We start from the raw sequence: 13,028 nt of genomic DNA, 5'->3' as shown, positions 1-13,028 counted from the left end.
AGCAGAGTTCTGGGGACAATGCCTTCTTTGTTCGGTAGAGGGCGCCCCTTATTTAGTTAAAGCGCTGCTCAGACACCAACGAAGAAGCCGCACTGACCAATCACCAGCCAAGGACAGAAATCCCTTCCTGTTTTTAGCCCTCGTTAGACTTGTGGTTAGCGCTAGCTGCTGTTAATGCGAGTTAAAATCATGAATGTTCTCTGTCGTTCAAGGAAACTGGTGTCGTCGGTGTTTAGAAGTAACATTTTAGTGGACCAAACACAAGTTTTTGGAAGTTGGCTCTCTAAAGCTCGGTGCTCCAGTCTGTGTCAAAATCTGCCTCAACATTTTACAGCTAATTTAGCCTCATGTCAGCACAGGCATCACGCAGCGTCCTTCAGAAGTCATTTTCACACAAGAAGATGTTTTTCAGACAGAAATGAAGGCAGAAATTCAACGAGCACTGGCGTGTTTGAAGAGAAATCACACGAAATTGATGACAATAGCTTCCTCAGTCAGAGTGAGTAGCTTACTGTAATTCCTATAACACACTTGAGGAACACTTAATGAAGTTTTCAAGCAGAAATTATGACGTTTCTATAGTTTTAGTCTCCCAGATGTGATGATTTGTTCCTGTTCTTCATTGGTAGTGGAGGTGAATATAATAATTAACAAATAACCAGCAAATTCTTACATCTGAATGCCCTCAACCAATAAATGCATGTGTATTATTTGTTAATAGGCTTCAGATAGATTCTTGCACAGACTCTTATTTATTTTTTTAGGCCTTTGGGATTTACATAGCATTTTAAAAATTATGGTACCTCTTTAAATGTTTTGAAATGTCTTGTGGTCAGACAGAATAACCAGTTTGAAGGCATTACTTTGAGCTCTAAGTATACTTTAGGGCTAAAACCTATTTTCATTATCGAATAAATTGCTGATTACTTTCCATTTTCACTGATTCACTGATTGATAATAGATTGTTCTAGGTTTGTTGAATATGAAATGCTGCCACTCGAAAAGCAAATCATATTTCCATTGGTAGTATAGGAAGGCAGAAATCCTAAAGCATAATTTTACTGACAATTTTCAACAACATACAGAAAGTTAGAAAACACTTATAAATGTACCAGTTGTGTTGCTGTTGTTTGATTGTTGGTTTGTTTGTTGTTGTTTTTTTTTTTACATTAAATGCATACAATACTATGATGTGAATGCTTAAAACGTCCCAAAAAGTATAAACATCTCCCAAATGTCACATTAACAAAGAAAAACGTAAATTCACACATCTGAGAAGCTGCAACCAGCAAATGTCTGATATTTTTTTCTTGAAATTACTCACATGGTTAATACGTCATCAAAATATTTGCTGATGATTTGATTAACTGATCAATTACTTCTAGAAACTGTGATTGTTTTTGATTGAAAAAATCAAACAATGTTGTAAGTAATGAAAGAATAATAGACTAATTCAGAATAATGATAGCAGTTAAGCATTTTCAACCATTGGTTTACTTTGATTATTGCACATAACAATGTAAGTAGCATTTGAAGCTGCATGCAGTGACAGAGGATGCATCAAATCATACTGCAGAGATTCACCTACTGTTTGAATATTGTCAGACTGAATCCTTCTTTCTGTCCAGGTCCCTTAGAGACTTTTAATCTCGATGTGTTGGTGTCTCTGCTGCGTCAGGAAAACGCCGTGGACCTCTGTGTGATTAAAATACCAGAACATATCAAATACACCGAATACTTCATTGTCGTCAGCGGTGTGTCACCGAGACACCTCCGTGCTATGGCACTTTACGCCATCAAAGTGGTAACTGGCCTTCATTTACTCTTTGTCAGATGTCGGTATGTGCACCTGGTATTTGTTTTTCAAACTTACACAGACTATACTTTTCCTCCAGTACAAGTACCTGAAGAAAGATGGAGATCCAAATGTGAAGATTGAAGGGAAAGATGCGGAGGATTGGTTGTGTATTGACTTTGGTGGGTGAATGTTTGAGATCACATCTCCAAGAATCCAATTTATGCTGCTGTTTAAGTCAACTGTTTTTTGTTGTTTGGTTACTAGTGTCTATTTTTCTTTTTTTTTTTTAGGTAACATGGTTGTTCACTTCATGATGCCAGAGATCAGAGAAGTGTACGAACTGGAGAAACTCTGGACTTTGCGCGGCTATGACGAGCAGCTGAGGAGCATGCCTGATGAGACGCTACCAGAAGACTTTATGTTTGATGTTGAAACCACAAAGTGACAACACAAGACTGATCATCTTAAGCTGTACCCACACTCAAATGTCCCATGTTATACTCCTCCGTAACAAGTTAACGAAAGTCTCACGTGCCCCCATAATCTAGATTTCAAGTTTCAGCTTACTCAAAAGTTGCTGGAAGTGTCAAAGTGCTTCACAGATTGTTAATTTTACTGTGACTATAGCACCCCTGGCTTATGCCGTGTTTCAGAGTCTGTAGTTTTAAGTCTGACTGAGCCACTGCAACCCACATTTCTTTTAGGGAGAAGGCTGCAGACACATTTATCTCCGGTATCTCCGGAGTCTTCCCAGCAAACGCCCACGGACTAAAAACATACTATAATATAAACACACAAGAGTATAATCAAAGCTTAAGTGTGCAAGTATTCAGGTGGACCCCATTGTCCAGTTGTTACAATCTGTGGCAAAAAACAAAACAACATGTGGAGACTATACTGAATAGAATATAAAGTAATTTATTTAACTAATAAATGAATGAATATAACAAAACAAAGAATTAAGAGTCAATCAAACATATTCCACTAAACAAAAGATAAACCAGACCTATTCCTCTAAACAAAAGAAGAACCAAACATGCTTTTTGAAGCAAAAGAAAAACCCCAAACTAACACCAGGTGTGGGAGATCTGGCTGCCCTGAGCAGCACTTTGCAATCCCAGCCCAGTGGCCACACCCACTTCCTTCCAGGTGCGAGCAATTCTGCCTGATGATTCTTTCCGCAGCACCAGGGCTTGGAGGAACCTCCTCCATCCATCACACTAGTAGTGAAGTGCATAAGGGCTTTTAAGCTAACTTTCCACACTCTTATGACGTGTAAACATGATAGTCCTTCCTTCCATAAAATGTACACAAAGCAAGCATGGATGGTGATGGACATTATTTGTAAAAGATCAGTGTCTTTAAGTGATTTCTGAGCGTGCTAAAGAAAATGTATCATATTTTGTTGGTTAAAAATAAATTATTTTATTATCATTTTAGACATCTGTAATTATTATTTCTGTTTAATTTCAGGGCTTTTATTCAGTCACACATGGTGTAGAATTTGTATTTGGCTTTTCTAGATAAATGTGTGGTGCATTATGTTAACTATCAAAAGTTTAGATTACTTCTGACACATTTTTTGTGCCTGTAAGCACTACAAATATAAATATTTTGGATGAGTATGCATGTAATCCTCATATGCGTTTTTCAACATTGACCCACTAGCTGAACTTATTGTTAGAGTTTGTAATTATTCTTAACCTCTTTAGGTAGCTATGAGTCCGGTCAAAGGTGCTAAAACGCTGAAAAGAAGTTCTGTGGATTGTTTCAGTGACCTGAATATCAATTTCAAGAACTGAATTTGAATCGTGGCGGATTAATGTAGAGAGTTGAATTTTCAGTGTGGCCTAAATGCAGTTTCAGAGATAAATAATTCAAAATATTCCGTTCAGTTTCAATCTAATGAATTTCACATCATTCAAAATTCGATTTTTGTTGCAATTATTCAAGTTATTACAAATGCAAAGGATGTGATTCAAATTCAGTTTCTAATGGCACATATATATCTACCCAAAGTTAACCTACAAATCCAGTTTTTCCCTGGATTGGTGTCTGCTGCTGTTTGCAGTTGTGTCCATTGGAGGATGTGCAGCTCCAGACTGATGGTTGTTGGCATCTGAACCCACCAGCAGCACATTTTTAAGTACCATTTGAAATTGTATTGTGTAACACCCGTTTTACAAGACATTTTCTTTAGACATCTGTAAATATTTACCTCCAGGAAGTTGCAGACTCTCATGAAATCCAAAATTCAGAGTTGTCAGGAAGCACATTTCCGCAGAAAGTGGACCATTTCACTGGGCAATTTGTTGTCTGCAAAGAATATGTTTTAGGAAGACCAAAACAAGCCATTCAGGCTTCCGCTAAATCAAAAATACCAATTGATTCTTCCAGGAAACGAGAATTTGTCGGCCAAACTATTACTCCAGACATTCACTCTGCACTTACAAGCAGGAAAGGACTGATCAGTGAATTGGTAACATCCAGGTTGGTTGGTCAGTGTGTCAGAGTGTCTTCAGTCTGAACTAACAAAACCAGTCTGTGCTGTTGCAAAACTCATGCTGCCCCCATTGTTGAATCTGGTCTGTAGATTGTACGATTTTCCAACACTGTGCTTTCATTTTGTCACATTTCTGACATATGACGCAGGATAACAAATAACATTTTAAAGTAGAAACAAATATTAAAATTCTAAATACCTGCAGTAAAGAGAATCAAAGTTTGAAGTTAGAACCAAATCCGGATGACTCATGTTGATGTCTGTGGCTTAAATCTCTTAAATCAACCTGAAGAGTTGCGAATACTGACAACACTTAGAATAAAGGACTTCTTCAATACATTTTTCATTGCCAGAGGACCTCAAAAGTTCAAAAACTCCAACTGGCGGAAGGAAGGATGAGAGATTTTTGGCAAGATACCCATGGCCTTCTTCCTTTTGTTTTGATACAATCCTGGAAAGTTTAGTTTTAGATCTACAGGGAAAGTCTGCGACAGACTGGCGACCTGTCCAGGGTGTCCCCTGCCTTCACCCGAGTCAGCTGAGATAGGCTCCAGCACCCCCCGCGACCCTAATGAGGATAAAGCGGTGTATAGAGAATGGATGGATGTAATGGATCTACAGGGAAAGTGAAAGATTTAAATACTCTCAGCTAAAGTTTTGTGTAGTTTCTTGTGACTAATGCTGAAAAGTTTTCTAAGAAAATAAAATCACTGTCTTGAAATTAGTATTTTAATAGAAGCTCACCTGAAAATCTATGTGCCAAATAGAGGCTCATCAATTCATTGATTAATTGTCAATATTTGAATTAATTGCCAACTGGAACTCCCTCTCTGACCACCTCCACAGACAGTGGATGTTCTTTCTATTTAACAAAGCAGCCTGTTCTCACAGCGATCCCTCTGTGGGCGACTGTATTGATGTTGAGGTCAATGAGCCTCTTCAGGAGAATGTGTCTGAGCAGAAATCCATGAAAGGAAGCCCGGCACATCGTTTAGAAACTTTTTTTTAAACAATAATGAAGTCTGGCCTTAGTTTTTGATTTAAATGTCAAAAAACTCATCAAAATTACATATTTAGAAGTCAGTTCCATAAAAATACTCCCTACCTGCCATAAAACTGTTGACAAATCCTAATTCAAAGGGAATCCAAAGGACACTCTGGATCTCTTCCTGTATAACTTTGTCATTTCTTCATGAGTTGTGAGTTGGGCACTATATAAAAAAAAACTTAACTGAATGGAATAAAATTGAACTGACATGAAAAACATTAAATTAAATTAAATCTGTTGCCTGTGCGACCTGACCTTAGATAAGCAGAAGAAAATGGATGGAGGAACTGAATTTAACACAATTAAACTGATTACATTGTACTGAGTTGAATTGGGCCTAACTGTAACTCTACACCATTGCTTCCTCCTCGTCTGTTCAGATGCTGCAAAAGTACTTTATGCTATAAACTGACAAGTTGTAATTTTGGGATAATTTGGGCATTTAGATCCAACTTTAGAGAGTATACAAACGACTGGCCTCGCCTTCAGATCTGAAAAGTGAAGCGTGGAAGTGTCTTAAACCTGCGTTCTTCCTACCAGCCAGCAGGAGGCGACACCTCTGGTTGCTAAAAGAAGTCTGATTGCATTGACATGTATGAGAAAATTACCCTAATTCTTACTCAGTTTGCTACCTTATTAAATATTTTCCTCATAGGTTTGTGGTTTTAATCGCTAGTTCTAAATGTTTTTGAACAGTGTAAGGTAAAATAGATGATAAAGTAGGGCATGTTTTAGGTTGAGGCTACTTTGGGATTGACAATCAAGTTACTGACCTGAGCTGCTCGAGGTTTCTTCCCTGTTAAAAGGGTGTTTTTCCTTGCCACTGTCGCCTTTGGGCTTGCTCTGGGGGTCAGGCATATGGGTTCTGTAAAGCGTCTTGAGACGATTTGACTGTAATTGACGCTATATATATAAAATTGAATTGAATTGAATTGAATTGAATTGAATTGAATTGAATTGAGGCTGCTCAGTGGCGTAGTGGTTAGCACTTTCGCCTTGCAGCAAGAAGATCCCTGGTTCGAATCCCGGGGTGGGCCTGGGATCTTTCTGCATGGAGTTTGCATGTTCTCCCTGTGCATGCGTGGGTTTTCTCCGGGCACTCCGGCTTCCTCCCACAGTCCAAAAACATGCTGAGGTTAATTGAGTACTCTAAATTGTCTGTAGGCGTGAATGCGAGTGTGATTGTTCGTCTGTGTATGTAGTCCTGTGACAGACTGGCGACCTGTCCTGGGTGTCCCCTGCCTTCGCCCGAGTCAGCTGGGATAGGCTCCAGCACCCCCCGCGACCCTAATGAGGATAAAGCGGTGTATAGAGGATGGATGAATTGAATTGAGCTCACTCCACGGTTTTACACAGTATGGATATTATTGCAATAAGCTGGGAATCATTTGGCATACTTAGTCCTGGCTGTTTTGGCCTCACGCCTAATTACTGAGAATTTAAATGATTCTGTGCACGTGTCATAATACACACCGACACTTTACGAGTACATGCACACACTTAGACATACGATAGCCACATCACTTCCTAGCAAGTGACCATTAAGCTTCACCGATTTACGGTCAGAACATTAGCTAAATGTAAAAATGTAATGTAGCCTGAACAGACACTGACAGAACCTGGAGTTTGAGCTCTGGGCTGAGCTCTTTGTACTTAAATCATCTGAAAATAAAGGATGATTCATGCTAATGTTTAAACGGACAAAGATAACAGGGAATTTCACCTATATCAGCACAAGAAACACTGAATGTCAAGTAGGTGGGTGTTTATTAAACTTATAAAAAAGCAGTAAAATAACTACCTTAAATTGCAGTTTTTGCCTGTACTGTACAGTACACCAGTTAGTGAAATCCTTCTGTTAAATCTTACACCTTCTGTTCTCCAAATTCCACTAAATCTGCTTTGATTTTAGTGGATTAGCAAAGTGGCTCTTGAGAGAAAACTGAAATATGTAGTAAAACGAAAAGTTCAGCGTTTCACTCAAATGATGCCACTGTGGTTAATATTCTCATTAACCGCACAGCTGTTTTACTCACTGTTGTGTGGCCATTAAGGGCCGTAGCGCTACTCTTTGACAGATTCGATTATGAAGAAAAGGGAGATTAATTAGCTTTTGCAAACAGCAGTAGCAGAGTGTCTGTCTTGTGTGATTTATTGCTGCATTGAGCTGCTCATTTGGTTGTTTGAATGAATAAAGCTGACATATAGTCGACAAATAAGTGTTTTATTTTTGCACAAGCAGGCGACTAGTATGTGCATAGAAGGCTGCACAGAGAAAAGAGCGTATTAATCAGTAGCTGCTCATTACTTCCCAGTAAGAAACTGGATGAGAATGAATCATTTATCTCCTACAACCCCCAACCGAGGCAACAGCTTCAGTTCTCTCTTAAAAGGAGACCTGTCCTCTCTGCTGCTAGTTCTTCTTCTGATATGATGCTGTGTCCTGCAGGTGCTACGGCTTCCAGTTTCCTCCCGGTACACGGTGTTTATGAGGAACATTACAACAGAGCACATCAACTATATCAAACATGGCACTTGTGTTTTCTCCACCTGGTTCTCGTTTGTGACTGTAAACGAGGCTTTAATTACTGACCTCTCTCCATACAACACAGGTGGTATTTGTGAGGTGAAGAATGATTGTTTTAAGTATAAAAAAAGAAAAAAGTATAATAATACATGAGAGGTTTATTATATTCAGTTGTTTTTCATAGTAAGCATGCAATAACAGATGGAGAAATTATTACACAGCTTTGTAAATGATTATTACACCACTGTGATCGCTGTTTTCTGCCTTTTATTTGTGCTTTTTGGTGAAATCCCGCTGCGTTTTATTCTTAACATTCTAACGGACACTATTTTATTAATTCAAAGCTGGTTAGCGATGAGTGTCTTGGTGCATTCCTCTTCATTTAGCACCAAGATGGCTGTTTTCTTGTGATTTTGTCTTCTGTGAGACAATACTGAGTGATAATATAGCTTGGATGATTTACTGACTTTTACATATGCAGCATATACGCAAAATAGCAGTGACTGAAAAAATGTTTTCCATCATCTAGTGTGAATTGTAACATTTCCACACTTTCATTACATCATATTTTTGAACCTAATTTACTACCTGTCTTGTATAATTACAAGATTTTCCTCATGTCTTTTAGAAGATTGTGTAATTATTCAACCAGTATGTTTAAAATTCAAACAAAATGATCAAAGCTGAAGGCCTGTTGAGGAAACTGCGTAAAGAAAACAGCAGTTGGTCGAATAATTATTCACGAAGCTGTACAGTCCTCATTGCTTTGATCTAAACTGTCTGTGCTTTTATTCAACCTGTTTCCACTTTTATTCAATTAATTTTTATTAATTTATTTTTACTTTATTCTACATTTTATCTCTTAAATGCTTTAATTTTCCTTATTTCTTGTCTTTTTTTGGCTGTTTTAGTCAAGAAGTTTGAATAGTTTTAGAACTCTGTGTGAACTTTAATTGACTTTTTGGATTAATTGAATTGAATTAATTACCTTTTTCTTCTTTTTTGTGGTATATTGGTCTGTACGGCACTTTGAACAACCTTTGTGAATGATAAGATGCTACATAAACTTACTTGCTTGCATATCCAGTTTATTTTGAGCAGCTACTGTTATTGCACTTGAAACATTTACTAAGCGTCTTGAAAGTGACACTTTGTGCTCAGTACATACTTTTCCCCCTCATTCTGACATGCAATATCTGAATATTTGCTGTATCCATATTGTGAGGCTGAAAGTTTCAAGTTTTGATCCACTTTTCCTACAGGAACTGTGCTGTTGCTCTGGAATCAACTCCTTATATGACCATCATAGAAAACAACAGCGCCAATCTACTGTCAAATTTCAGCAGTGTGCTCTTCAGAGAAAATAGTCACCATTAAAGTCGTCCCACCACTTAGGGGCTGAAAGCTTTTTGTGCCCTCTATCAACTGGAATTGAAAGTTTGAGGGTTTGTGTGATTTACTGCCCCTTTTTTGTACGATTTAGTGTAATTTAGAGCTGGTTGGGCCCAAATTACTGTAGTTTTTGTCTTAAGGCAGCCGAAAGCCAGTCAGTGGGGTTTAACGTGGCGTTGTAGTGCCACTGTTTTGCATGAATGTGGACGAGATGCGAGAGAATCAACATTCATTAATGAGTTTGTGACTTCTGACTCTCACTTGAGATTAACTCCAAGACACTGTAGAAAGTAACACGTTATTCATAAGGTGATGAGAAGTCATAAGCAGTCAGTTCTAACCGCTTGAATGCACGTTTAAGATCACCAGTGTAGGATTTAATTGACATAAATTTCTCTGTCTTGACGCAAACAACCTCTGCAACATCATGGGGCATCTGGACATTTTTCAGCTTAATGTGAAAGCCACAGACTATCATCAGCCATTTAAAGTTACACATCATCAGTTTTATTAAAGCTTGCGGTTGTAAGTGGGGTGTCTGAATTAAAACAGATTTTTAGTCTCCTGTTGTGTCTCTACTTTGTTTTTGAACACACTGGAAACTGGCTGCGCTCAGGTGCTCTTTTCTACCCTTTAAACACCTTAGACCTGATTATATTATTATTATTATATAGTTCTACAAACTGGCATCAGTCCTTTATGTGGACCTCTATGAAGAATTGAACTTAAAGCTTGTTGCAAATTACTAGATTATGATGTAAAACACAAATTTGTGTAGATATAGTGCAGGAATAATTGATTCCTCAAAGCACATAGGTTTCTAGTTAGTTTCCCTGCACATGTACACCATCAAATCAGATAATATGTGTGTAATGATATGTGGCTGGGCATCTCCATTTTGCCTTTCACTGTTTAACTAATGAGACAAATGGTGTATCTCAGGAGTAGTCTGACAAGAGAATGAAGTTCCCCTCCCTCCCCATCCAGAGCACAGTGTATAAAACATGGACAATGTTGGGACTGTGACAGAGGTGCCTTGAACAGCGAGAAAAAAAATTACAGCAACATTTTCAAGTGTAAGGGGTTTCTTTTGTTTCACTTCTCACATTTTAAAGTCAGGTAGTTCTAGATTTGCAGCTTGTAAGGAGAATCTATCTAATATGGAGCTATTTCTGATTGTGGGCTTACTGATATTGTTGGATAATCGTTTTTTGACTTAATTTTCTAGGATTTCTCCAACGCTGTGATGTCGCTGAGCATCCTGGCTCTCTGCCTGCTGGTCTGTGTTCACTCTGGCGTAAATGCGTATCCAGTCAAGCCTGCCAGCCCCCGGGAAGGTGCACCACCTGAGGAGCTCGCCAGATATTACTCTGCACTAAGACACTACATCAACCTCATCACAAGACAGAGGTTAGTCTGTGAATTTTGCATCTAATTTTTTTTCTACCAGCACTATTTGCACATTACTTTGCATGCTCTTTTGCACATCAGTTTTCTAATTTTCTATCCATCCATGTATTGTGAATTTCTAGAATCTACTGCAGGTTCAGAAATTCATGATAGTAAGTGCAACTAAGTTCTAATGTGCTGCTCAAATCTTTTTTTGTGCATAGGTATGGAAAAAGAGACAGTCCAGACACTGAATTTTCAGATTTGTTGGTGAAGGACAGCACAGAGAGCATTCCAGGATCCACATATATCAAGTAAATTGTCTGAATGTTAATCAGCTGTATCATTTCTCATGCATGAAACACATGATAAAATGCATTTAGACTATTCTTGTGAAGCTGGTAATGTTAGATTTACACCATGTTAAAGAAGCATTGATTACACTTCATTGTTATTTATGAGATTATACTAAGTGTTGGTACTCTATTATATTAAATCTTATTGGGAGATGTTTCTACTAGACTGTCTAGTTGTGTATGAATACAAACAGGAAGTGCTTTTACATAGGTCTGAATATTTTAATCAGATTTTTTTTGTAACTTAACTTCTGTATATATTCATGCAGGTATAATGGGCTGCCATTGTGGTGATCCTGCTGGAGTTGTAACACTCAGGCTGTCTTCACTACATAAAGCTGCTACCATGTCTGTTCCTGACGTGAAATGAACTTGTGTTGCATGGAATAAACGCCGTGTAAAGACACTCCTCTGGTCTGTATTAACATGTTTTTCGTGTTGGGTCACTTGGCTTTACAAGCTACAAGTATTTCAGCTTAGTCTAATGTTTGTTGAGTGTTAGTTTCTGTGTCATTCACTAATGGAGTAACAGTGCACTCTCCTGGCCAGCTGACATCAAAGCATTTTAAAGTCTTCTAACTGGAGCAAACGGCTTTTAAAGCACATCTGCTGCAAGTGTCCTATTTAAAGAAGAGCCAGGAGTAAAACAGAAATGTTTTGTAAATGTGTTGCATCTTCTTATATCATGTCTGTCGAGATTTACCTGCAGCCTCAGTGAAAACAGATTAACAGTTTAATCCTATCAGGTGACCTGGATACATCTAAAGCAAATCACGTAACTGTACAGTGCAGGTTCTATGTAAATATGCATTGCAAGGAAATCTAAGCATCGATGAGTGGGGCATTCATGCCAGTGCTTTGTGCCGACCTGCTGACGGGCGGCACACATGAGATTATATGGATCCAGATGTGGGGATGTTGTATCGTCAGGGCCATTAATGATAGCAGCATGTACAGTCCTAACGGGGTAAGTGTGTCCTCAAAGTCTTGTTCTTTAAGGTGTTGTTTGCTGTGGCATAATGGTGAAAATATGTATGTTTCTCAAGATGAAGAGAATTAAATTTGTTATAAGTGATACAGTCCACCAATAATGGAAATGGTGGGAAATAGTCAATCTCTTTTTTGCACATTTTCAGCTTAAATAACTCCAGATTTTCAGCCTGATACATTGTCAGTAAATTACTGTAAAATCAGAAATAGTCAGCAGCTAATTTAGATTACTTTTTAGCCCGAAGCACATTGTTGTTGTGCAGGTTTTTCCTGAGATAAGAGAAATAACTGGGTCATCAGTATTGCACTCAACCAACAATGGAAGTTGTGGAAGATAGTCAGTAAAACTCTTTTTTTTTTTTTGTGGCAACAATTTTAAGGAAAATTATAGATTTTAAACCAAACAGCCACACTGCCAGTCACAAGGTTACTGTATAGTTAAATTTATAGTGACAGTCAATAAGTTAATTTAGATTTTTAATTGTATGCACACTGATAGTGCATGTCTGTTTTTGTTTACTTAGATATGAAAGAGAAATAAATCTGTTACTAGTAATAAATTCCACCGATGGTGGAATGGTGATGGTAACAGGATAAATACACCTATTATTAGTGACAAACTCCATTAATAACACAAATGAGATATTTCATAAAGTTCTTTTCTTGCAACTATTTTGTCACATAGTCTACTAAATACTGATTACCTTATTAACATACAATTCTGAATTTATAGTAAGAGCAATATCAATCAAGTATAGTTTGTGACTAAATTAGATTTTTGACTGTGCAAAAACTGACATTTTGCACATTTTCCCCCAATATAAGATTAATACACCAATTATTAGTGATACACTATTAGGAACAGAAGTGAGGAAATATTGCATAAAGGTCTCTTTTTACAACCATTTTTAAAACATTTTCACTACTTAACATTTTTTCTACTTAATAGTGATACACTATTAACAACAGAACTGAAAAGATATATTGTGTAAAGGTGTCTTTTATTAGCAACTATTTTCACCCAT

The 13,028-nt window shown here is 37.7% G+C and overlaps 2 protein-coding genes across 3 annotated transcripts; both read left to right on the top strand.

Annotated features, from left to right (window-relative positions):
- Positions 1 to 101: 101 nt before the first annotated feature.
- On the top strand, positions 102 to 3,237 carry malsu1 (mitochondrial assembly of ribosomal large subunit 1). 2 transcript variants are annotated; one of them, XM_022215836.2, is made up of 4 exons: positions 102 to 499; positions 1,629 to 1,804; positions 1,896 to 1,977; positions 2,089 to 3,237. In XM_022215836.2, exons 1-4 carry the CDS (start codon positions 175 to 177, stop codon positions 2,241 to 2,243), a joined length of 738 nt encoding a protein of 245 aa, XP_022071528.2. In that variant the 5' UTR covers positions 102 to 174; the 3' UTR covers positions 2,244 to 3,237. The 2 variants fall into 2 exon arrangements, with proteins under 2 accessions (XP_022071528.2, XP_051813258.1); XM_051957298.1 differs by having other exon boundaries at positions 381 to 499; positions 1,679 to 1,804.
- A 6,995-nt stretch (positions 3,238 to 10,232) lies between these two features.
- On the top strand, positions 10,233 to 11,419 carry LOC110966463 (peptide YY-like). The gene is made up of 4 exons (XM_022215835.2): positions 10,233 to 10,344; positions 10,497 to 10,678; positions 10,882 to 10,971; positions 11,283 to 11,419. The coding sequence occupies exons 2-4, from the start codon at positions 10,515 to 10,517 to the stop codon at positions 11,305 to 11,307; spliced, it is 279 nt and encodes a 92-aa protein (XP_022071527.1). The 5' UTR covers positions 10,233 to 10,344; positions 10,497 to 10,514; the 3' UTR covers positions 11,308 to 11,419.
- The last annotated feature ends 1,609 nt before the right edge of the window (positions 11,420 to 13,028 follow it).

The sequence above is a fragment of the Acanthochromis polyacanthus genome, chromosome 12 (genome assembly GCF_021347895.1).
Source record: "Acanthochromis polyacanthus isolate Apoly-LR-REF ecotype Palm Island chromosome 12, KAUST_Apoly_ChrSc, whole genome shotgun sequence".
Taxonomy (NCBI): domain Eukaryota; kingdom Metazoa; phylum Chordata; class Actinopteri; family Pomacentridae; genus Acanthochromis; species Acanthochromis polyacanthus.
The sequence above is the reverse complement of the archived record's forward strand: the minus strand, read 5'-3'. Positions and strand labels throughout refer to the sequence as shown.

Excerpts from the sequence above, each read along its gene's own strand:
- malsu1 (XM_022215836.2), top strand. The coding sequence starts at position 175 with ATGCGAGTTAAAATCATGAATGTTCTCTGTCGTTCAAGGAAACTGGTG. Across the intron at positions 500-1,628 it reads CAATAGCTTCCTCAGTCAGA|GTCCCTTAGAGACTTTTAAT; the intron begins GTGAGTAGCTTA and ends CTTTCTGTCCAG. Across the intron at positions 1,805-1,895 it reads CACTTTACGCCATCAAAGTG|TACAAGTACCTGAAGAAAGA; the intron begins GTAACTGGCCTT and ends CTTTTCCTCCAG.
- LOC110966463 (XM_022215835.2), top strand. The coding sequence starts at position 10,515 with ATGTCGCTGAGCATCCTGGCTCTCTGCCTGCTGGTCTGTGTTCACTCT. Across the intron at positions 10,679-10,881 it reads AACCTCATCACAAGACAGAG|GTATGGAAAAAGAGACAGTC; the intron begins GTTAGTCTGTGA and ends TTTTGTGCATAG. Across the intron at positions 10,972-11,282 it reads CCAGGATCCACATATATCAA|GTATAATGGGCTGCCATTGT; the intron begins GTAAATTGTCTG and ends ATATTCATGCAG.